Source organism: Rhinoraja longicauda, chromosome 5, assembly GCF_053455715.1.
Source record: "Rhinoraja longicauda isolate Sanriku21f chromosome 5, sRhiLon1.1, whole genome shotgun sequence".
In the NCBI taxonomy this organism is placed as follows: domain Eukaryota; kingdom Metazoa; phylum Chordata; class Chondrichthyes; order Rajiformes; family Arhynchobatidae; genus Rhinoraja; species Rhinoraja longicauda.
Window position 1 is genome coordinate 69,782,232 of NC_135957.1, and position 26,611 is coordinate 69,808,842.

The 26,611-nt window shown below is 42.9% G+C and overlaps 1 protein-coding gene across 1 annotated transcript in view; it reads left to right on the plus strand.

Moving 5' to 3' along the window:
- Window positions 1-26,611, plus strand: part of map3k5 (mitogen-activated protein kinase kinase kinase 5) — a 144,723-nt gene that overhangs the window by 3,118 nt on the left and 114,994 nt on the right. The window contains exon 2 of the mRNA XM_078399739.1: window positions 22,452-22,591. Coding sequence (XP_078255865.1) covers window positions 22,452-22,591 — 140 coding nt within the window. The remainder of the gene's footprint in view (window positions 1-22,451; window positions 22,592-26,611) is intronic.

Here is a 26,611-nt window from a genome sequence, read left to right on the forward strand (position 1 = left end):
AGTAGACTTGATGGCCTGAATGGCTCCTATCCCTTATGAACATATGAATATCTTTAACCTTGCAAGACACAGCTCCTCAAGTGAACGAAAATACTTCTGAAACGTAATGAGAATTCTACTCTTGGATGAAAACATGTTTCTTTATTCCCCTCTAACCTTATGGCTAATTCCTTTTAATTCAACGGCCTCTGCTTTTAAACCCATTGCTAAAGAAACTGGGCTCTTCGTCCCCCCCTTAACTAGGCCCCTCATAATATTATACCCTTCTGCTAAATCTGCTCTGAGATCTGTAGCCAGATGGTAGTGAATCTGTGGAATTTATTGCCACAGAAAGCTGTGGAGGCCAAGACATTCGGTATTTTTAAAGTGGACGTTGATAGGTTCTTGATTAGGAAGGGTACCAAAGGTTATGGGGAGATGACAGGAGAATAGGGTTGTGAGGGGAAAATAGATCACCCATGATTGAAAAGTGACATAGACTCGATGGGCTGAATGGCCTAGTTCTGCTTCTATGTCTTATAGTCTTATCCTCTGTTTCAAAATAAATAACATATTCATTCTTTGTGCTGTTGCAAGTAAGAATTTCATTTTTCTGTTTTTGGTATATATAATAATTAAACACTTTCCTCATAACTACACCTTAATCTATATACTAAAACTCTTGTTTGTTTGTTTGTTCCTGAACTACAGCCAAAATGGTGCATGATAGCACGACAATTTTAGGCCCACCTAACTCACCGTCGTCCCTTTGGTGTTAATGGAAGAAGTTTCATTGAAATCGGTGTTATATTTTTAAAGTTATTCACATTTTAAAGTTTAAATCTATCTCCTAGGGAGGGGGGAGGAGGGAGGGGAGGAGGAGGGAGGATAAGGGGTGTTGAGGGGGATGGAGTGGGGTGGGAGGGGGGGAGGTGGGAGGGGGTAGTGGGGGGGGGGGAAGGAGAGGGTGCTGCACCAATGCAGGAGAGGTTTGGGCCCAACGGGTCCACTTGGTCTAGTATCTTTTCAATTTTCTCTGCACCCTCTCCAATGCAATCACACATTTCAGGTAACGTGGTGATCACAGTTACACATAGTGCTCGGGCTGTGGCCCATATAATATTTTAGTCAGTTCTAACATAGTCTCACTGCTTCAATATTCTATGGCTGGTCTAATAAAGGAAAGCATCCTGTCTGCCCTTTTAACTTTCTTGTTGACCTATCTTCTACCTTTAAGCATCAGTGGACATATGCTCCAAGGTCTATTTGCTCTTGTAAACCACCTAATATCCTTTTATTTACTTAACATTTTCATGCCATGTTGCAGTTCCTCAAATGTATTACCTCACATTTCTCTGGATTAAATTTAATTTATCACCTATCTGCATGTCTGGTCGAACCCTTATAATTTCCTACAATTCTAAGCATTCCATGGCCGATTTTTGTATCATCTAAAAATGGTGTCATATTCCCTTCATTTCAGTTCAAATCAGTTATTTTATAAAAAGCAACTGGTAAAAGTGTTCAAGTCACAATCTCCATTCAAACATTATCAAGTTGAGTTTATTGCCATATTCATGGGGAAAGTGCGATACAATGAAAATCTTACTTGCAGCAGCATCACAGGCACATAGAATCAAACAGCACACAAAAACATTAATTACCCATACATTCTTGACTCGGCAATTTGACTTGAGCTGATCTTTTTGCCATCTTTCACTGAACCAATTTTAGATATAACAAGACCAAGTGGATCCGTTGGGCCCAAACCTCTCCTGCATTGGTGCAGCACCTTCTCCTCCCCCTCCCCCCCTCCCCTCCCCCCCTCCCCTCCCCTCCCCTCCCTCTCCTCTCCCCCCCTCCCTCCTCTCTCCTTCTCTCTCCTTCCCTCCTCCCCCTTTCCTCCCTCCCCTCACTCCCCCACCTTCCTCCCTTTAGGAACAAACAAACAAGAGTTTTAGTATATAGATTTCACAGTCATCCTTAGATCTCAATGAATTTTGCTTTTTGGATGAGCGTGCCTGTGGGACTTTGTCCGAAGGTGATATCAAACACTCTGCCCTCACCAACCCTCCTTGTTACCTCCTCAGAATATCCAATAAAGTCATTCAGGCAGGGCCTCCCATTAACAAATCCATGCTGACTTCCCCTGATCATTCTCTGCCTGTGAAGATTTATAATGTTCATTTGAATGGATTCCAATAACCTGCCACGACCAAGTTAAAGTGACTGGCCGTTAGTTACTTGATTTATTCTTTCCCTCTTTTTTAAACACCAACACAACACCTTCAATCCTCTGACATGACTCCTGCAACCATGACGACTGTATTAAACGACTGTATCAGTCCCACTGCAGTCTGAAGAAGGGTTCCGACCCGAAACATCACCTATTTATTTTCTCCAGAGATGCTGCCTGATCTGCTGAATTACTCCAGCATTTTGTGTCTGTCTTCAGTATAAACCATCATCTGCAGTTCCTTCCTACACATTTCCACTCCCTTTCTGCTTTTAAGTGGTGGAGGTTTACCTTATTGCTAGTGCCTTATGTGTAAATTTAAAATTGTGTGATAAATTCAGTATTACTTTTTAATTGTATTTGATAATAAGGAGATTCAATGGGGATTATTTGCAAGTTTTCAAATTGCCCACCTCTCCATAAGTACCTTTTGGTGTTTCGGGATCATATGTACACTTAAACCAATGAAATAGTGGAGGGAAGGAGGGAGGAGATTTTAATCACCCTTGGCCTGCAGCCAGAAAACATGCATTCTGTGCAGGGACACGGAATTATTCCCCATTGCCCAATTCAATAGCAATATCACTCTTAAAACAACCAGTTGCTCGTGCTCTCCTTCTGAACTAGGGGCATTACGCTCCCCTACTGCATCCATACATTTACCGTTGGCTGCTGTTGGGTTGAAAGCTGAAGTGTGCAATAGGGTCCTAAATACAGTCTGAAACGTCACCCATTCCTTCTCTCCTGAGATGTTGCCTGTTCCGCTGAGTTCCGCTGAGTTACTCCACCATTTTGTGCTTATCCTGAATACAATGTTGGTCTGCTGCTTACAGCCCCTTAAGTCCACACGGATTTTAGTAGCATCAGCATTAGTGGCGTTAGTTTATAGTTTAAAAATAGGCGAACAAACATTGTGTTGTTTTGATGTGTTACTTCGTGGCCACCTCCGTTCTAGTGCTTCAGACGATGTTTACTGTCCACATCCACTGCGATTTAAGTTCACTCGTCTACTCTGAAAGTTGGGCATCCTAATGTAGAATTAATTCCTGTATTTAGCCCATTGTGGAGTGGAGGATGGGAGGAGTCATGTGTGGGGAATAGTTACGGGAAGGGTGACCCTGTTTTCCAGGGAAATCTGGAAAGATAAAAATATTTTTTTGTGTTAGGTTGGAAATTTACTCCTTTCATTCCTTTTAAATAATAAGTTTGAAACTTACATAAAACCACAAAGCATTCAATGACCACTGAACGGCTTTTCGCTTTACAGGAAACACTTTGTATAATGGAGTCAAATTACACTTTATTCAGTTCATTTGTCATTTTGTACGTTTCAACATTTGTATAGTTTGTCCAAAATATTAACAATTAAAATTTTGTCCAAAATATTAACAATTAAAATTTTGTCCAAAATATTAACAATTAAAAATTTGTCCAAAATATTAACAATTAAAATTTTGCCCAAAATATTTGGACTGAATTTATTCTCTAAATTAAAATTGGGCGGATGCACTTTGTGGTTGGCATCTAATTAAGAGTGGCCAAACATTTTGGGAGGTGCTAGATCAAGAATGAATATGAAATTAGACTGTCATAATCATTTTCTCAGAGTGGACATGTCAAAGACTAGAGGGCATAGATTTGTTTTAGTGTTTAGTTTAGCGATACAGCGGGGAAACAGGCCCTTCGCTTCGGCCCACTGTGAGTCCGTGCAGACCAGTGATTTCCTACACACTATCCTACACACACTAGCGCCAACGTACAATTTTTTTGACCAAGCCAATTAACCCACAAACCTGTACGTCTTTGGGGTGTGGGAGAAAACCAGAGCTGTGAGGCAGCAACTCTACTGCTGTGCCCTTTCTTTGTCCTGCCCCCCTGACACTAGTCTGAAGAAGGGTCTTAACCTGAAACGTCACCCATTCCCTCTCTCCTAGATGCTGCCTGACCTGCTGAGTTACTCCAGCATTTTGTGATACCTTCTATATATATATATATATATATATTCATATACCTGCACAGGTACTATGAGCGAGAGTGGGGTCTTCAACAACTCCTTCGTTATGACACACATACCACAGACTATGTAAGGTGCCCTCAGTCCCTCATTAAGATTTAAAATAGTTCAATTGTCAAATGTGCCGGCAACTAAACAATGGAATTCTTACTTGCAGCACCATAACAGGCATTTAAGTACTATACAAGTACGCAATACATTAAAAAAAAAGCAACAGATGGCATGCTGAGAGATTTTTACAGGGGCAAAAAGAACAATCAACTACATTCATTTTCAAACAAGTTAATGCCCAGAGGAATACGATACAATAGCAAAAGCTTGCAATTATACAACAAAAACAGGAGTTGCTGAAAGGGCTGAGAAATGATTGAAACTGATGGAAGCATTAACTCTTGTCTGTGGGCTTTGTGTGGGAAATGGTCACGCATGGTGCCAGAGTCCACTGTTTGCTTTCCTTCTTGCCTGTGTGTGCTTGTGCAGCTGGGACCTGTGACACATTGCTTGAATTGCAGGGGTCTCTTTGACACAGAGAAATCTGTTTACTGATCAGACATTTTGTTCTTCATGGTCAGTCAGTCAGTTAAGATGGTATGCATTTTTAACATTAGTAAAAAAGGTTTTAAATTGTACTCTTTTCGTTGTATGATGATTGATTTGTTTTTGACAGTATTTGGAAATAATAGCTGATCATCTGACTTTACACATGCCGTTTGCTTTAAAAATCAATAGTTTGACTGGCTTGACTTCAAAACCTCTTGAGACTTTGACCCACATTACCTGCCTGCAGCTCGTTTGCTAATATGTACCCACCTTGAGAAAACCTGTACCTGAAGCTAGAGTAGAAATAAGGAACTGCAGACACTGGTTTACACCAAGGGATACAAAGCGCTGGAGTAACTCAGTGGGTCAGGCAGCATCTCTGGAGAACATGGATAGATGACGTTTCGGGTCGGGACCTTTCTTCAGACCCGAAAGATCACCGTTCCATGTTCTCCTGAGATGCTGCCTGACCCACTGAGTTACTCCAGCATCTTCTGTTCTGTCGCTGAAGCTACTTGATAAACTCACATTTTGGTCTGACAATGGGTCTTCAATCTGAAATTTTAAATCTGTATCTCTTCTCACAGATGCAGCCTTACCTGCTGAGTATTTTCAGTGTTACTTTTTAATATCCAAAATTTGTTTTTCATTCATCTATATACTAAAACTCTCGTTTGTTTGTTTGTTCCTGAACTACAGCCAAAAGGGTACACGCTAGTGTCACAATTTTAGCCCCACCTTACTCGCCTTTGGGAAGTAGTTTGCTGATGGAAGAAGTTTAATTGAAATTGGTGTTATATTTTTTAAGTTATTCACATTTTAAAGTTGAAATTATCTCCTAGGGAGGGAGGGGGGAGGAGGGAGGATAAGGGGGGGTTGAGTGGGGGGGGAGGGGGAGAGGAAGGGGGAGGGGGAGGAAGGGGGAGGGGGGGAAGGGGGGAGGGAGCAGGGAAGGAAGATGGATGGAAGGGGGAGGGGAGGGGGGGGAGAGGGTGCTGCACCAATGCAGGAGAGGTTTGGGCCCAATGGGTCCACTTAGTCTAGTTATATCTACAATTAACTTAACTATCATGGCACAAGGCACATTTATTTTTGTTTGAATCAGAATGCAGTCATCTGGTCCATTTATGTGGTGGTGTAAAATTGTTTTGGGTATACCTCAATGCTGTGGTATCACTGAACTCATTTTCTCTCAGTCTCATCCTCATTTTTAACTTAATCTACAACTTTATCACTCTCCATCGCTCTACTTCTTGTTGCTCCCCACCTCCCTCTTTCTTATAGACACAATGTGCTGGAGTAACTCAGCGGGTCAGGCAGCATCTCTGGAGAAAAGGGATGGGTGATGTTTCGGGTCGGGGCCCTTCTTCAGACTGGTCAGACATCGCCCATTCTTTTTCTCCAGAGATGCTGCCTGACCCACTGTTATTCCAGCACTTTGTGTCTATCTTCGGTATAAAGCAGCATCTGCAGTCCTTTTCCACGCCCTCTTCCTTAAGCTGTTCCTTCGGGCCATCCCAGGCCTGAGCTGGCTGAATAGTCCTATGTACGATTCACAGATACCACCTCTGGTGCAGTGGATGGAGCTTGACTGGGTGGGTGGGCTGTGGGATTATATGTGCTCCATGTGATGTTTATCCATGGCCTCTGCATATTCCCGCTTAGAGATTTGAGGTACTGCATCTGCATTTTCAGAGATCTTGTACCAAGGATTCCCATGAATAAACTTCTTTTTTTTTACCAGGTTTTTTTATTCACCAAAGAGGGCAAACTCAGCAAAGCATGAGCTTGGTGCCAAGTTTGAAATCCTCCTCTTTGAGAACACCTTTCCTTGGACTGTGGATGTTGTGCAGGTGCACCGGAGGTGAAGGCGAGTCTCCTCCTTGACATCTGCCTTCACTGATCTGGAAAGTCTAGATTAGGTTTGGAGATACAGTGCGGAAACAGGCCCTTCGGCCCACCCAGTCTAGCTATCCCCGCACTCTAACACTATCCTAAACATTAGGGACAATTTACATTAACACCAAGCCAATTAACCTACAAACCTGTACGTCTTTGAAGCGTGGGAAGATACTAGAGATCCCAGAGAAAACCCACGCAGGTCACAGGGAGAACGTACAAACTCCGTACAGACAAGCACCCTTAGTCAGGATCGAACCCGGGTCTCTGGTGCTGTAAGGCAGCAACTCTACCACTGCGCCGCCGTGCCACCCTATGGTCTATGTTTTCAAGAATCTTTTCATGGATCTAGATTGTTGGCCAATGAAGTTGCTGTAATTACAGGGAACTTCATCACAAAAAAAATCCTCCTCAATTGTCACCTACCAGTGATTGATGAACTCCTGAAATCAAAATTCTGACCGTCATGATGTCCACTGGGCATGATCTTCAGTGCTGGAAAAAATCCAGGAAATTGTAGAGGGAAGTATCAACTACTGCACATTGGCCTTTTCAACCTCACAAAAGCCCATGACTTCATCAATAAGCCAGGGATTGTGGGGATTATTTCCCAAATATGCTGCGCTCAGAATTTTTAAATTATTATTTTGTAACCTGCATTGTTAGATGAAACACTAACTTTTGTGATCTGGTCTTGCTGCAAAATGGAGCCAGACTGCTTTTCAATCTCTATTGCTGTTGTTCTGGACCAACGAGCTCCATGCTGCACTGGAATTAGGCTTGTTGGGTGATCAGCTATTATTTTTTCCATCCTTTGTGGCCTCCTTTACTCGTGTAAATGGGACATGTTGGTCGGCATGGGCAAGTTGGGCCAAAGGGCCTATCTCCACCCTGTATGACTCTATGACTCTTGACCCTTATGACCTAAAGAGATAACCGTGTTGCACTAAATCTGGTCTCCAACTCTTCCCTGATTTTCTTTTCTACATCACTGTTGGTTATGCTTGGCACTAAAGTCATGCAGTATGGAACTAAACATATGAGACTGCACTGAGTAGTTGTAGCTTCAGGCTAAATGAAACTAAATATCTTATGGTACTTGGAGTTAAATTTCATTTGATTAAGCTCCTGTGAGTTGGTCATTGATGATTGAATGGAAGTTTTTTCTATTGCTTCTGTGCATCATCTTACTTCAGCATGGTTGAGTAGTGTGCTGTACCTCTATTTCTATGACTCTACTTGTAAATAAAGGCTGTTACCAGCATTACCTGACAGAGGGGGTCTGACAGAGTGAAAACTGTTACCAAAATATCCCAACGGCACATGTACATCAGTGGTGGAATTATTATTTGTCAGGTTATCTATGTCTTTGTTTTTGAACAGAAGTATTTTCCACTGCTGGCATTAGAGAAGGTCCAAAGGTGGTTTATGACAATAATCCCGGGGATGATCGGGTTAACATTTGAGGAGCGTTTGATGACTCTGGATCTGTACTTGCTGGATTTTAGGATGGGGGGTCTAATTGAAGCCTACCAAATAATAAAAGGCCTAGATAGAGTCTAGGACCAGAGGGCATAGCCTCAGATTAAAAGGACATACCTTTAGAACGAAGAGGAGGAATTTCTTTAGCCAGATGGTGGTGAATGTGTGAAATTCATTGCCACAGAAGTCTTTGGAGGCCAAATTATTGGGTGTTTTAATGCAGAGATTGATCGGTTCTTGATTGGCAAGCTTATCAAAAGTTACGGGGAGACGGTAGGAGAATGGGGTTGAGAGGGAAAAATAGATCAGCCATGACCGAATGGTGGAGCAGACGTGAATGGCTGAATGGCGCTATTCTGTTCCTGTAACTTATGATCTTATGACATGATCTTGTGGTATGGAGTGGTTTCATAAGCCAGAGATCGGTATTGATTGAGCATTAAAAGTAATCTCTCCTGGTGTCTACCTGGCTGAGTAATCAAACAGTATACATTTATTTTTATACATTGAGTGATTTGCATGCTGCTGGTACGGAATTTCATGTATGCAAACTAGTACTGGATTGTTTTCTAAATGCATCTTTGCAAAGGTGTGAAGACTAAACCTGAAATAGAACCCATGGAGTGAATTAAAAAATGAAAATAAGACCATATCTTCCCACATGCAAGATTTCACATAACATTTCAGCAATTAATATTCACTTCCCACAAACCACAGAAGGCCTTAAAAAAAATGTTGATTTCACACTAAAGGCAGTTGATCCGACTACATCTTTGAGTGCAACGCCCACTTATCAATATTGAAAGGTTAATCAAACTCAGCCAAATTGTGCTCAGCAGGACTCGTGTGAAACCAGCAGAGTATGCAAATGAAACTATCTTCCATCACCAATTGGTCTGTAAAATAAACTGATTCACTTCCTTTATTGCCCTGCATGAATTCATGACATAGGGGTAGAATCAGGCCATTCGGCCCATCGAATCTACTCTGCCATTGAATCATGGCTGGTCTATCTTTTCCTCACAACCCCATTCTCCTGCCTTCTCCCCATAATCCTTGACGCCCTTATGAATCAAGAATCTGTCAATCTCCGCCTTAAAAATGCCCAATGACTTGGCCATCGGCAATGAATTCCACAGATTCACCACCCTTTAACTAAAGAAATTCCTCCTCAACTCCTTTCAAAAGCTACTTCAGTATTTTTTGGATCCAACAGTGAAATTGCATTGTGACTAGAGTGTTAGTTAATAGTCAGACATGCCAGTTACCCAAATATTGTAGTCATAATGTCCCATTAAGTTTTCATTTACTACTTGGCTATGAGTAGAAAATTGTGGTATTTTCAATCAATCCTTACATTATTAAAACTGTGGTGCTGCAAAAATGTCTACTTGTGTGAAACGAGAATGTGCTTAGGTTTATATGCACCATTAGCATTTTCAATTTAATCACTTGTGAGTGGGAAGAGATCGTACGATGATTGCTGAGAGCTGTACTGTGGGCAGAGCATGAATTTCAAGCAATTAGCAATGCGAATGATAGTTATTTGGCATTTATGAAATTGAACAACAATTAAGGATACATAAAAATAAGACCTAAAAATTAAGGCATGCTTGGCAGATGTAGGAGCTGAATATTTTAGAAAGGGTAAAAAGAGTCTTAAAACCTATTCAATGGAATAAATACCCGAGACATGATCAAGTGTTTGCCAGTGGCCCTGCAATTTTGTCCCTAGCTTCCTAAAATATCTGAGGATACACCAAGATATTTGTATCATCAGTAGCCATGGGGCAGGTGTCAGAATACTGGAGGATGGCTGAGTGTTGTGCCTCTGTGTAAGAAAGGCTGCAAGGAAAAACCTGTGAACTGCAGAACAGTGAGCTTTCCATCAATGGTGGGTATGTTATTTGAGGGGATTTTGAGAGATAGGAAGTACATGCATTTGGAAAGAACTGATTTGGGATCGTCAGTATTTGATTGAGTTATTTGAGGAGGTGGCCAAAAAGATCAATGAGGCCAACATGGTAGTTGTTGTCTACATGGGCTTTAAAAAATAAAAAATAAATTTAGATTCTACACCACGGAAACAGGCCCTTTCGGCCCACCAAGTCCGCGCCGCCCAGTGATCCCCGCACATTAACACTATCCTACACACACCAGGGACAATTTTTACATTTACCCAGTCAATTAACCTACAAACCTGCACGTCTTTTGGAGTGTGGGAGGAAACCGAAGATCTCGGAGAAAACCCACGCAGGTCACGAGGAGAACGTAAAAACTCCGTACAGACGGCGCCCGTAGTCAGGATCGAATCTGAGACTTCGGCGCTGCATTCGCTGTAAGGCAGCAACCTTTTGCACAGCCTTTGATAAGGCATTTCTTGCCTCCCTGCTATAGGAAGAGTGTCGTTAAACTAGAAATGATGCAAGAAAGATTTACAAAGATGATACCCGATCTGGTAGCTTTGAGTTATAAGGTGTGGTCAATAGCTCAAAAGCCAGAGTTTTTCCTCTAGTCAGGCGATAGAGGACATGGGACGAAGATGAGAGGGAAAAGATTTAAAAGTGTCTGCTCTGTAGACCATTTCCATTCAGTCTGCAACAACTGTTTTCAAGCGAGAGTTAGATTTAGCTCTTAGGGCTAAGGGAATCCAGGGATATGGGGGAAAAGCCGGAACGGGGTACTGATTTTGGATGATCAGCCATGATCATATTGAATGGTGGTGCCGGCTCGAAGTGCCGATTGGCCTACTCCTGCACCCATTTTCTATGTTTCTTTGTTTCTATGACCTTGACCTGTTGCATTAGTTCACTCTCCCAATCTGACCTCTTCATCTCTGACCTCTGTTGTGTTCCAACATTGTGTTCGAACAAAACTGTACATACATTTTTCTTCTTATGTTCAAGAACAAAAGGGAGACTTTTACTCTTTAGTTAAAATAAATATTTTGTCCTTTAAAATTTATTTTAAAATTCTTTATTTTAATATTTCGTACATTCTTTATTTAATATAAAATATTCTTTATACAATATTTTGCTCTTTATTGAAAATGGTTGCTCTTTATTAAAAAAATATATTTTTATGGTCAAGAACAAAAGAGCATCTTTTGAATATGTGAAGCATCTCATCTTGTGTCTGTCACTGCGTAGTCTCAATATTTAATTGCCAGCTTCTTCTGTTTTTTCTCCGCAGTTTGCTGCTGTCTCTGCTCTGTGGTTCCGGCATATTTTGTTTTGCTTTTCCAGCAACTCCCTCCAACCACCTAACTATCCCCGTTCATCTATTGTGTAGGAAAGAACTACAGATGCTGGCTTAAACTGAAGATAGACACAAAAAGCTGGAGTAACTCGGTGGGGGGGACAGGCAGCATCCCTGGAGAAAAAAGAATGGGCTACGCTCAGTGTTGCAGTGCTAATTTTTTAGGTGCCGGAGCTGTCACTGGTGTTGCCAGTTAAATTCCAGGCCAGAGCGGCCGCTGTTAAATTCCCCACTAGTTAAAATTCCCCGCTGTTTATTTTGGCTTTTTTTGACAGAGGTGCCGGAGCGGTGCTCCGGTGAGCTCCGGTGAGCTCCGGCAGCACTGCACCCGTGGTGGTGCTTCTTCTGAAGAAGGGTCTCGACCTGAAACGTCAGCCATTCCTTCTCTCCAGAGATGCTGCCTGCCCCGCTGTGTTACTCCAGCATTTTGCGTCTACCTCCCATTCATCTGACAGCTCAGAAAGCACGGACTTCTCCTTTGTCCTCTCCTCCGCCATAAGACATTCATGTTTGCTCGTTTCTCTAGTTCTGCTGAAGCTTCATTGAACTAACAAGTTAACTCCGCCCACAGATGTACAAGTTTTTCAAACAGCCGGCACAAAAAGAATGGGCAGAATGTTCTCCTTCTGTCCAGTACCAATCTCTCCTTCTCTCACTAAAAGATAATTACAAGTCAGGATATTTAGAATCTCTTTCAAGAAATTCAAGAACTATTTTAAAAAACTTTTGATTACGTTAACCCAATTTATTCCTGTCCTTTAACATGTTATCAAATGAGTTATCAAATTCAACAACTTCTATTTTTAATCTTTTAATTATAATTGCCCAAATTATTCCAGCCCTTTAACAGAAGGTATCAAATGAGAAAGATGGAAACAAGGAACTTCAGATAGTATAAGAAAATAACTGCAGATGCTGGTACAAATCGAAGGTATTTATTCACAAAGTGCTGGAGTAACTCAGCAGGTCGGGCAGCATCTCGGGAGAGAAGGAATGGGTGACGTTTCGGGTCGAGACCCTTCTTCAGACTGATGTCAGGGGGGCGGGACAAAGGAAGGATGTAGGTGGAGACAGGAAGATAGAGGGAGATCTGGGAAGGAGGTGGGGAAGAGAGGGACAGAGGAACTATCTAAAGTTGGAGTCGGACAGCATCTCGGGAGGAACTTCAGATGCTGGTTCACACAACAGGACACCTAGTGCTGGAGTATTTCAGCGGGTCAGGCAGCGTCTCTGGAGAAACATAGATAGGTGACGTTTCAGGTCGGGACCTTTTTTCAGACTGATGGTGTGGGGGAAGAAAGCTGGGAGAGAGAAGAGACAGGACAAAGCGTGGCAAGTAATAAGTGGAGGAATGAACTGCAGATGCTGGTTTAATCCAAAAATAGACACAAAATGCTGGGTTAACTCAGCGGGACAGGCAGCGAGAGAAGGACTGGGTGACATTTTGGGTCGAGACCCTTCTAAGTGGACACTGGCAAGAGGGTTTTTTTGATAGGCTGATGTTTAGAACAAAAGCCCGAGATTAAAGTAGAAGATGCGAGAAAGGATTGAAGAGTTGCAAACTGTGAAGTCAGAGATGAAATGAGAAAGGTATCATATTCCTCCTTGGATATATCTGCATGCACTGCGGCATTTTTCTACACGACGTCCTCCACTAAATGTTGTTGCATACTTCAGTGTTTGTTGTTAGGCTGCACATTGAGAGGGTGCCCTTATCACAGACACACTTTGTACATGCATGGAAGAAGTCTGGTTCAACAGTACCCTATCACCCCTGAAATCAATAAAGGTGATCAATGAATAAATCACATTGTTAGTTCCTTCCCAACACAATTGCATGCTTCTCCACAATGACTGAAAATAAAATCATAAGATCCTCCAACTGCTTTACCTAGCGATCCAAAAGCTTTATCCATTTCTTTGTTAATTTATTTGACAATCACTGTCACCCATCCCATTCACTTCCTCCACAATCATTTACACTGCTTTATACTTGTCGGTATCACATTTAATTTACCTCTGTTCCAGATGTAATTATTTAACTACTTTTGATATTTTCTGAAGACCCAAAATGTCAACTATCCCTTTTCTCCAGAGATGCTGCCTGACCCGCTGAGTTACTCCAGCATTTTGCGTCTATCTTTGAAATGTTCTATCTGTATTCTTGCTCAATAATCTTTATCTTAGTATTGCCTGTAAATTTGAGCAGCTGCAGAAAGCAATATCAAGCTAGTTTAGAACCTGTTCACCATACTCTTTTGAAGAAAGCTAGTTTTACAACAGTGTTTATAAGGTCATAAGTGATAGGAGAATAATTTGGCCATTTGGCCCATTAAGTCTACTCCGCCATTCAATCATGGCTGATCTATCTCTCCTTCCTAACCCCATTCTCCTGCCTTCTCCCCTTAAACTCTGACACCCGTACATATCAACAATCTATTTATCTCTGCCTTAAAATATCCCCTGACTTGGCCTCCACAGCGTTCTGTGGCAAAGAAACAAAGAAAGTAGGTGCAGGAGTAGGCCATTCGGCCCTTTGAGCCATATCCCTTGATTTCCAGTGCTTACAAATTTATTATTTGCATCTGAAGGGTTAAACAATCTGTCTGCTGCCTTGCTGCACAGTGAGCGGTTTGCAACCTGCACAGTGTCAATGACTAACCTCACCCAGGGTGTGGCATCCATACATGTCTAACATCACATCCGTCTCTCACATGCCGCCCTCATTACAATGATACTGTTACAGGTAGAATGTTTTTTAACCTACACTAAACGTATGATCTATTTCTGTTGAATCTGACAATGAGTCGTGTTGTTTGTAAATGAGGTGTGGAATAAAGTTGTGAATATAAAGCATAGGGAAGTCTTCGGGCTAAATTTTGTTATTGAGTATTAAAGTTGAAGGATCGCAGTGTAGAGATGGTAAGATCTGGTATGTGCTTTATAGTGCAACCAGTAAGTCGGCAGGGCGGCACAGTGGTGCAGCGGTAGAGTTGCTGCCGTACAGCATCAGAGACCCGGGTTCAATCCCGACTACGGGAGCTGAATGTATGGTTTGTACGTTCTCCCTGTGATCGCCTGGGTTTTCTCTGAGTGCTCTGGTTTCCTCCCACACAAGCCCTTTAACCTACAGGTCCTAAATTGTCCCCAGTGTGTAGGATAGTGCTAGTGAACAGGGTGATCGCTGGTCGACGCTGACTCGGTGGGCCAAATGGCCTGTTTCCACACTTTATCTTTAAAATCTAAAAGTTTAAAGTCTAAAGGCTCTGGATTGGCATCTGATATGGACCAAAAATAAACATAGACCCTCTTTTTAATGGGTAAAAATTACAAATCAGTGCATCAAATATGCAATTTTGACAGTGTCTTATTTAAAGGTAATAGAAAATGTTTTGCAGACAATGGTCCCTGGCTACCCAGCATTGACTAAGAGGGGAGAGACAGTAAGAACAATGACTGTAATCATCCTTTTGTCCATCATGGATCATGATCAACTTTGATCTGTGGATTGTCATCCTGATCAGGACTTAGAGCAGACTAATGAGGAGGTCCTATGACATTTCAACCTTCCCTAAGCTGGATGACCTTGTGTCAGCACAGTCGGACTGAAGTGGAGATCGACACAAAATGCAGGAGTAACTCAGCGGGACATGCAGCTTCTCTGGAGAGATGGAATGGGTGACGTTTCGGGTGGAGACCCTTCTTCTGTGACTGAGAGTCGGGAGAGGGAGACACAGAGATAAGGAGGAGTAAGGTGTGAAAACAAAGTTTGAGGAAAATGTAGAATAGATCATGGTTAGCTAGGAGAAGGTGACAACGAAGCATTTAGAGATGAAATTTAATCAGGAGGACAGTCAGACTGGTCGGAGAACTAGGAAGGGGGAGAGATGGAGAGAGAGAGCGAGAGAAGGAAAGCAAGGGGTACTTGAAACTGGGGAAGACAATATTCATACCACTCGGGTGTAAGCTACCCAAGCGAAATATGAGGTCATACCGCTGGGTACTGGGTGGTGAGGAGCAGCTCTTCAATTAGTGTAGCAACAAGGAACTGCAGATGCTGATTTACACAAAAGGGTACAAAGTGCTGGAGTAATCCGGGCAATTTTAGGTAACACCTATAACTCCCTTCCCTTTCTCCTCCTCCTGCCCCATGCCACAACTGGACTCGTACCTATTTCTTCCCTGCCCCTCCTCCTACATTCCTTCCTCTGACTTTACAATTTACAACTGCAGAGTCTGTCCCCACCGTCTCCATCACGGTCTGGTTGGGCTCAGCCACCAAGCACGACATCCGGAGGCTGCAGCGCATCGTTTGATCAGCCGAGCAGGTTGTTGGCTACAACCTTCCCTCCATTGACGAACTGTACACTGCAAGGGCAAACGTCACCCATTCCTCCTCTCCTGAGATACTGCCTGACCTGCTGAGTTACTCCAGCATTTTGGGAATAAATACCTTCGATTTGTACCAGCATCTGCAGTTATTTTCTTACACTCACCCTGGCTACAAACTCTTTGAAGCACTTCCCTCTGGAAGGCGACTCCGGACTGTCAAAGCCGCCACAGCCAGACATAAAAACAGCTTTTTTCCACGAGCAGTAGCTATACTCAACAACCAAAAGTCTGTAGCCTCCTTTTGCTCTGGTATTTTATTTCATTCTTCACATGTTTAAATTATAATGTTTTATTCTTAATTGTTTACTGTAAACCGTGTTGTTACTTGCGAGCAAAGCACCAAGGCAAATTCCTTGATTGTATACATACTTGGCTAATAAAATGTATTCAATTCTAATCCATTCAATCAATCTGTCTCACACCTGCTTTAATTTCTGACCTTTGTTCCAACCATCTGCCTGTCACAAACACCCCTCAGCTGTGACAACATATTACCTGCCATGCTTTATCCTGTCTCTCGTCTTTACCAGATTTCTTTTCCTCCCTGCCCACCCCCTCCACAATCAGTCTGAAGAGCGGTCCCAAACCGACTCGTCTCCTATCCGTGTTTACCAGAGATCTGCCTGACCCGGAGTTACTCCAGCACTTTGTGTCCTTTCTTCGATTAGTGTATAGGCTTTGTGCATGAACATTTTTAGTATTGGGATTCATGACTGGGTTTAACGTACACATAATGCTGTTCTTGCATTGCAATAATACTGTAAAACTATCCTTTTAAATCACTATGGCCTCAGAAGAGCATTGGCAAGACGTGGTTTCATTTTGAGTATGGAACAGGAAACTTTCAGAATGCAGCTTCTGTGTGAATTGTGAGCATTAAGCTGCTGGTTAAGAATTCTCTATTTTTGGAAACAAACCGTGCTTGAAGTAAAGAAGTGACACAAGGAACCACAGATGCTGGTTTACGGAAAAAAAATAAGGTGCTAGATTAACTCAGCGGGTCAGGCAACATCTGTGGAGGGCATGGACTGGCGATGTTTTGGGTCGGGGCCCTTCTTCTGACTCCGAAGAAGGGTCCCGACCTGAAACGTTTCCTGTCCATGTGCTCCACAGATGCTGCCTGATCCACTGAGTTATTCCAGCACTTTCTGTTTTTTATTCGTGCTTGAAGCAATCTGCTCTGACTAAAGTAATTGCAGAAATTTTGTTTTTGATGATAGTGCAGAAAAAGAAGTCAGAAAACTAGCTTTCATTAGCATTGTGAAGGAAAACCCATTCATCTCCTGTCGGGGAATCTTACCATGTGGGCAACTCATAGCTCCATCTATTATGGCGAAGTGGGAATGCAATATTACCAAAGGAAAATGCGTTAGTTATGTTTTGAAGATTAGATGGCTCTTTTCCTACACAGATCTAACTTCCTATGAAAGTCATGCAGAGTAAAATTGTCTAAGAAAGTTATTTAGTTTAGTTTAGAGATACAGCGCGGAAACAGGCCCTTCGGCCCACTGTCCATGCCGACCAGCGATCCCCACATGTTAACACTATCCTACCGGCACTGGGGACAATTTACAATTTTACCAAGCCAATTAGCCTACAAACCTGAGATAGACACCAAAAGCTGGAGTAACTCAGCGGGACAGGCAGCATCACTGGAGAGAAGGTTCGGGGTGACGTTTCGGGTCGAGACCCTTCTTCAGACTGGTTGGGGATAAGGGAAACGAGAGATATAGATGAAAATGTAAAGAGATAAAGAACAATGTATGAAAGATATGCAAAAAAGTAAAGATGATAAAGGAAACAGGCCATTGTTAGCTGTTTGTTGGGTGAAAACTAGAAGCTGGTGCAACTGGGGTGGGGGAGGGATAGAGTGAGAGGGAATGCCGGGGTTATTTGAAGTTAGAGAAATCAAATTCATAATACTGGGCTGTAAGCTGCCCAAGCGACCTACAAACCTGTACGTCTTTGGAGCGTAGATGCACCTGCAACTTCTGAATTGCAAGCATCTTTAGAATTGCATACAACCAAACATCAGACAATAATAATAATAATATTCATTTATTGTCGTTGCAACAAGTACAACGAAATTAAAAAATAGCAATCCTGACGGTGCGTAAAAACATATATGCAATAAATGCAAAACAAATAAATACCAATATATTAAATACAAAAGTTTTAACAGTGTGACCTATTGCAGAAAGTAGTGTTCAGTTCTCGTATGGCCCTGGGGTAATACAGGTACAAGTGTCAGCATGCTCGCATGTATAAAGTACAGATGAGAATTTATCATCATACTCTTTGCTGTTCTTCAGCGGCATCAAGATGCAATCAAGGGATCAGAGGCAGCAGAGAGGCTTGAGAATATTATGATGATGTAATCCTCTGACTACAGAGCTGGCCATCATCCTGGAGCCGCACAATCCACCAAGGGTTCGCCATCGCTGTTGGTTTGGGGCCAACATAGGGCATGAAGATTACATGAGCAGGCGTTTGAGAGCACCAGCGGGTGAGCTCACATGCACTGTCACGGTTAGAAACAAAGACAACTGTGATGTCTAATTTGACAAGCCCCTTGTTTCTGGGTCTGGAAGTTATGGAGTGAACCCTGAGCTGAGAAGTGTAGGTTGACATTCCAGGGTGGTAGTGAGAGAGTGCAAAACCATCAGAGGTGTCTTTTTGGCAAAATTGTGGTATTTGTTGAAAGGTACAGCATAAAAATAAGCCCTTCAGTCCATTGAGTCTATGCTGACATACATTATTATAGTGGGATAACATAGAACTAGTATGAACTGATGATCAATGGTCAGCATAGGCTCAATCCACTCCCTGCAAAATAGGGACAATTTAAATTGGCCAATTTACCTACAAACCTGCATGTCTTTGGGATGGGGGAGGAACCAGAGGACTCGCTTGATCTTACAGAGGTGAACAAAATCATGAGAGGAATAGATCGGGTAGACGCACAGAGTCTCTTGCCCAGAGTAGGGGAATTGAGAACCAGAGGACATAGGTTTAAGGCGATGGGGGAAAGATTCAATAGGAACCTGAGGGGTAACTTTTTCACACAAAGGGTGGTGAGTGTATCGAACAAGCTGCCAGAGGAGGTAGTTAAGGTAGGTATTATCGCAACACTTGAAACATTTAGACAGGTACATGGATAGGACAGGTTGAAAGGGATATTGGCCATACGCAGGCAGGTGGGACTAGTATTTATAGATGGGATATGTTGGCCTTTGTGGGCAAGTTGGGCCAAAGGGTCTGTTTCCACACTCTATGTCTCGGAGGAAACCCACATGGTCACAGGGAGGACGTGCAGAACCCAAACTGACTGCACCCAAGGTCAGGATCGATCCTAGGTTTCGTGGCATTGTGAGGCTGTAGCTCTACCAGCTGTACCATTCTTTGGAGAGTGCAGGCAGAATCTCTTTTCATGTAATAACATGGAACTGAATGGTTCAGAAGATTTACGAGGATGTTGCCAGGATTCGAGGGTGTGAGCTACAGGGAGAGCTTGAGTAGGTTGGGACATTATTCTTTGGAGCACAGGAGGATGAGAGGTGATCTTATGGAGGTGTTTAAAAACATGAAAGGAATAGATCGGGTCGAATCTCTTGCCCAGAGTAGGGGAATTGAGGACCAGAGGGCATAGGTTTAAGGTGAGGGGGAATCTGAGGGGTAATTTTTTCACACAAAGGGTGGTGGGTTTATGGATGAGCTGCCAGAGGCAATAGTTGAGGCAGGGACTATCCCAACATTTAAGAAACAGTTAGACAAGTACTTGGATAGGACAGGTTTGGAGGGATATGGGCCAAACGCAGGCAGGTGGGACTAGTGTAGCTGGGATACATTGGTCAGTGTGAGCAAGTTGGACCGAAGGGCCTGTTTCCAACGCTGACTGACTCTATCACTGCAGATGCTGGTTTACACTAAAGAAAGACGCAAAATGTTGGAGTAACGCAGCTGTTCAGGCTTTATCTCTGGAGAACATGGATAGATGACGTTTCAGGATGGGACTCTTTCGGACTGATTGCAGGAAGGGGGTGGGAGCAGGAAAAAAAGCTGGAAAAGAGAAGGGGCAGGACAGAGCATGGCCAGTAATAGGTGGACACGTAAGTGGCGGGGGGGGGGGGGGGGGGGGGGTTAATAAACATACTTTTGGACAAAGGTCAAAAGATGGGTATAATTTCATTTATTTTCATGTCTGGCCTTTAAAAAAGAAAAAATCCAGCATTTTGTGTCTCTCCTTTCAGCATAAGATCATAGAGATGGCATGAAGTATATTAACTCAACTTCTATTTATGCAATCTGTTCTAATTGGTTATTTCTCATTGTCCGAGAACAGCTGGATGTGGAGTGGGATCTCCGATCACTAGCATCTGTACTGATAGGATCAGTATTCAGTACCTTGCATTCAGACACTCGACAAGTGGGTGGTGGAAATCAGAACTCTCACAATATCAAAAAGTGTTGTGACTGTGACTGTGGATTGAAGCCGACAGATGCAAAAGTTCTTTATTAGTTTAGTTTATTGGCACATGTACCGAGGTGCAGTGAAATGCTTTTGTTGTTTCCCAATCTGACCTTTCTGTCCTGGGCCTCCTCCATTGTCAGTTTTGCTGTCTTCGCTGCATTGTTACATGGTATAGAATCATAGTGTGCTCCCACATTCAATGACTGGTTTTGATGGCCTTAATGGATCAGTGGAAGTAAAATTACGAACAGATTTGTTTTTATTCTCATTTGAATGAACAAAATTTAATTTAATTTAGTAGCTCCCCATATTCCATAACTGCTGAAAGATGTCCCCAGCAAGAAATATCAAGATCAGTACTTGAATGACTAATGTGTAGAAAGTTACAGACCAAGTGCCTGTATCCTGTGCTGAATGAGTCTATGATTCTGTGTGTGAATTTTAAAACTGCTGATCCCGGTGGCTGATTTGTGAGGAGCCTCTATCTTTAGCGCAAGATCACAACTGTGCCTGACCTCTGCATCATCCAAATGCACACACCTAACAGGAATAATAGAATGAGCTTTGAATTAGAAACTTGCTTCGCATTTAATCATCCCCAAAACAGTTATGAAGTAACAGCAGATAAACACAAAATGCTGAAGTAACTCAGCGGGACAGGCAGCATCTCTGGGTGGAAGGAATTGGTGATATTTCGGGTCGAGACCCTTCTTCAGACAGACTTTCGGGTCGAGACCCTTCTTCAGACAGTCACCCATTCCTCTCCACAGATGCTGCTTGTCCCGCTGAGTTACTCCAGCATTTTGTGTCTATCTTTGGTTTAAACCAGCATCTGCAGTTCCTTCCTACACATGAAGTAACAGCAGAATATCTTCCCAGACCTCCCATTTTAAATGGCGAACAATTTTGACTGGAAAAGTTGAGAAAGCTGATGACATGTCCATGGAACAGGCACTGGGTGCAGTGAGATAATTCTTTGAGTAACAATAATAAATATTGATGTCGGTGGAGTTCCTACTTCGGGTTTCTTTAGTAACTATTCTAGTGGTATTAATCTGAAATCCTTCACTGCCTCTAATTTTGTGCAGTGCTCTTTCATTAATTAATCTCAATAGGATGCAGCTCTAAAGTTGATTTGGGTTGCATTAACCTGGATTGCTTATGCTCCAAGGAATAAGAGCTGTTTTCTGCTGTTCAATCTCATTGCTTGACATTGTTCAGGTATATCCTATGATAATTAGGGTATAATATACTATGATAAATAGGTGTAAGGTGAGGGGGGTGAGGGAGGGGGGGGGGGGGAGATTTGATAGGAACCTGCGGGGTAACTTTTTCAGGCAAAGGGTGGTGGGTGTATGGAGCGAGCTGTCAGAGGAGGTAGTTGAGGCAGGTACTATCATAATGTTTAAGAAACATATAGACAGGTACGTGGATAGGACAGGTTTCGAGGGATATGGACCAAATGCAGGCAAATGGGACAAGTGTAGATCGGATGCTGTAAGACTCTATGACTCTGTGTGTGATAGGACTTTTTTTTTAACTTGTTTGACTTTTGCCCCTGATTATGCAATGCGGCCAAAACATGTTTGACTTTATGTGTATCTGGTTGGAGTACAGTATTTGCATGCAGCACTCTTTAAAATTGCATCTGGGAATTATGGTGATTTTTATTGAATACTGATGAGAATGTTGGGTCTTTAGTGCATTCGACCAAATGATCAAACCTCCAGTATTTGAAGCCCCGAATCTGCTCTGTGTTCTGTGCGATTGAGTATTTTTCTCCCCCGTGCATAGCTACTTGTTCGATGCAGGTTGGTCAGAGCTGGTAACTGACAATGCTCCATTTCAAGCAGCTGTGCTGATTCATCTCTGGGTAGAATAAAAACAAGAATGTGTAAAATCAAAGCAATCTTTCATGCTAATACAGAAAGAGGCTCTCTCAGGCAACTGGATGGAAGAAAAATCAGAGCAAGATTAATTTCCTACTGTCTATGACGGTGGCATTTAGAGCTCCCATTGTCTTCAAAATGCTTCCAGTGGCGCAGAATAATTCTTCCCATGGGTACTGGATGAATGATGCACATAGTCGAGCTGGAACTCTGCCAAGTCCTAGTCGGTGAATTAATTTTTAAACTGTAGTTAATCGGGGCATTATTGAATTTGTCATTTGTTGTTTGCAGATATCGCAGTGGTGGAGATGAATGATGCTTTCCGCCAACCTTCCCTGTTTTACCATCTTGGAGTGAGGGAGAGTTTCAGCATGGCAAATAATATCATTTTATATTGTGATACCGATTCAGACACACTTCAGTCCCTGCAGGTAAAGCTACTTGGAACTCACTCATATTTTCCAGTGCATTTTGTTGTAGATAATAAAGTACAAAATTGGAATCTCAAGGGTGCTTAATAAATATGTGTTAGGCTTTGTTTATGTGTTAAAATAGTGGCAAAATTCAAATTGAGCTGAATGACTAGTTAAACATTCTAGAAGTCAAGTCAAGTGAAAAATAATGAGTTGGATTGCTTGGGTCACTATTATGCCCTATTAAATAATATTTAATAGATTCTTATAAAATGGTTACCATTAAGCAATGTTACTATTTAGCAATATTTAGCAATAGGGTGCCAAATTCACCTTGTGTAGAAGCGAACTGCAGAACGGAAGATAGGCACAAAATGCTGGACTAACTCAGCGGGTCAGGCAGTATCTGGAGAAGAGGAAGAGGAAACGTTTCGTGTCGCAGAGCCTGCATCGATGACTCAAGAAAGGTGAAGCCCACAATGGTCCATTGTTGGCAAGGGATGAGGCGATAAAGAAGGAATACAAATGGTATAATTAGCAAGACTGGGGTTGGGGAAGCACGGAGAGAGACAGAATGCACGAGTTATTTGTAGTTAGAGAAGTCGATATTCATGCCGCTGGGTTGTAAGCTGCCCAACCGAACAATGAGGTGTTGTTCCTCCAATTTGTATGTGGCCTCACTGTGACAGTGGAGGAGGCCCAGGACAGAAAGGTCTGTGTGGGAGGGGGAGTTAAAGTGTTTGGCAACCTGGAGATCACGTAGGCAAAGGTGGACTGAGCGCAGGTGTTCAACGAAAAATCGTCCTAACTGCGCTTGGTCTCGCTGTTATATAAAGGAGTCCACACTGAATACAGTAGATGAAGTTGGAGGAGATGCAAGTGAACCTCTGCCTCATCACCTTTGTCTGCAGGAAGTGGTTCCACCTGCAGTTCCTCTCAAACCACCTGGATCAGTTGGAGCAGCAGTTGGACACTCTGTGGAACATAGAGACAGAGAGGTTTACAGACAATAATTTCACAGAAGATAGACAGAAAAAGGTGGAGTGACTCAGTGGGACAGGCAGCATCTCTGGACAGAAGGAATGGGTGACGTTTCTGGTCGAGACCCTTCTTCAGACTTGTCTTGACCCGAAACATCACCCATTCCTTCTCTCCAGCTTTTTTTGTGTCTACGGTTTAAACCAGCATCCACAGTTCCTTCCTACACATATTTTCACAGAGATGGCCACATCAAAGATTCAACCAGATAGATGCATGATTGTCAGGAGAGGCAGGTTGGTAGCGCTTGAGACTCCCATGGCTTTCTCCCTCTCAAATAAGTATAAAGTTTTGAATGTAATCGTGAGGATGATTCTTCAGGGGAAAATCAAAGCAACAATGGCAACAGGTCCAGTTCTGTTCAACAGCACTGTAGGCCTACGTCTGGTCAAACATTAGTGCTAGGGGACTCTGTAGACAGGGGTATACACAGGTATTTCTGCAAGTGAGGCTCCAGAATAGTGTAACAGGGTAAAAAAAAAAGGAACTGCAGATACTGGTTTACAAAAATAGACACAAAGTGCAAGAGTAACTCAGCGGGTCAGGCTGTGTCTCTGGAGAACATGGATAGGTGATGTTCCAGGTCGGGAATCTTGTTCAGACTGATTCAGATGAACTGGGTGTGGTGTACACTGATATGCCACAGCATTTTGAGCCAATGAGGAGTTGGTGTTGGGTCTCCTGAAGATCATTAAACCAAATGTCTGCAAGGTGGGATGGAATCTATCACATGGTATTGAGAAAGGCAAGAGGGGAGATAGCTTGGGCCTTGACAATGATCTTTGCATCCTTTCTAACCACAAACTCCCAGAGTACTGAAATGTTGCCAATGTTGTTCCTTTGATGGAGCTGCGGATAGTGAATTAGACTGTCAATGGAAATAGCAGAATACAGATCAAGTCAAGTCAAGTCAAGTTTATTTGTCACATACACATACACGATGTGCAGTGAAATGAAAGTGGCAATGCCTGCGGATTGTGCAAAAAAAATTACAATTACAGCATATAAATTAAAATTAATACAGAAAAGAAAATTTAGTTCCTGGAGTTATAATAATTAACAGTCCTGATGGCCTGTGGGAAGAAACTCCGTCTCATCCTCTCCGTTTTCACAGCATGACAGCGAAGGCGTTTGCCTGACCGTAGCAGCTGGAACAGTCCGTTGCTGGGGTGGCAGGGGTCCCTCATAATCTTGCTTGCTCTTGATTTGCACCTCCTGATGTATAGGTCCTGCAGGGGGGCGAGTGTAGTTCCCATGGTGCGTTCTGCCGAACGCACTACTCTGCAGAGCCTTCCTGTCCTGGGCAGAGCTGTTCCCAAACCAGACTGTGATGCAAAGATCAGTTACGGATAAGGGCAGGCAAATGGCAGATGGAGTTTAATCCGAGCTAGTCTGACATGTTGTACTTTGGGGGGAAATTATAGAGTTAATGGCAGAACCTTGCACTGCACTGATATACAGAGGGCTCTTGGAATTCAAGTCCACAGTTTCCTGAAAATAGCAAAACAAGTAGAGGGAATAGTACAAGAGCCATATGGTACGCTTGCCTTCTTCGCTGTGGATATTGAATCAGGAGGTCAAGTTGCATCTCGATAAAATTTTGCTTAAGGCACATTGTATGCAGTTCTGGATACCCTTTACAGAAAGGATTTAAGGAGCTTTGGAGAGTGTGCAGAAGAAGTTTACCGGGATGCTGCCTGGATAAGAGGGTATTAGCTGCAAGGAGAGGATGGATACTGTTGGATTGTTTTCTCCAGAGCGTCAGAAGCTGAGGGGAAACCTGATTGACGCATATAAAATAATGAGAGATATAGACAGGGTAGACAGTCAGAATCTTTTTCCCAAGTTGGAAATGCCCAACACCAGAGGGCATAGCGAACAGATGAGAGGGGGAAGGTTTAATGAAGATGTGCGGGGCAATCTCTTTTTGCACAGAGAATGGTGAGGGCTTGGAACACATTGCCAGGGGTGGTGGTGGAGGCAGCAGATGTGATAGTGGCATTAAAGAGGCTTTTCAATAGGCACATGGATAGACCAAAGAATGAAGGGATATGGATCACATACAGGTAAGAAGAGATTAGTTATATTTGACATCATGTTCGGCACAAACGCAGGGTTTGATCCTGACTATGGGTGCTGTCTGTACGGAGTTTGTACGTTCTTCCTATGAACTGCGTAGGTTTTCTCCGGGACCTCCGGTTTCCTCCCACACTCCAAAGACGTACAGGTTTGTATGCTAATTGCCTTGGTACAAATTGTAAATTGTCACGAGTGTGCGTAGGATAATGTGAGTGCTGGTCAGCGCGGAGTCGGAGGGCCAAAGATCCTGTTGCCGTATTGTATCTGTGAACTAAACTATACTAAACAGACATTGTGGTCTGAAGGGCCTGGACCTGTGATGCACTGTTCCATGAGGAAAAACATTTTTATGGTGATGTGCTTGCAATCTGGAAGATACAGTTTGCAGGTCAGATTGAGAGAAGGTCTATTGTGTACTGGGAGAATAATTTGGATAAATATTTGGTGGGGAAAAATGTGCAAGCCTACAGAGATGAGACAAGGGTGTGAAACCACCAAATTACTCTGCTGGGAAGCTGACTGAGACGTAATGAGCTGAATGACCTTCCCTCTGCTGTAACTGTGATTCTGACCAAAAATCGCCATCTGTTTCTTCCGTCACATTTAAAAATTAAGATTCTGTGAAATGTTGCTCATATCACCACATACACCGATCAGCCAAAACATTATGACCACTGACAGGCGAAGTGAATAACATTGATTATCTTGTTACAATGGCACCTGTCAAGGGGTGGGAAATATTAGGCAGCAAGTGAACCGTCAGTTCTTGAAGTTGATGTGTTGGATGCAGGAGAAATGGGCAGGAGTAAAGACCTGAGCGACTTTGACAAGGGCCAATTTGTTATGGCCAGACGACTGGGTCAGAGCATCTCTGAAATGGCAAGGCTTGTGGGGTGCTCCCGGTCAGCAGTGGTGAGTACC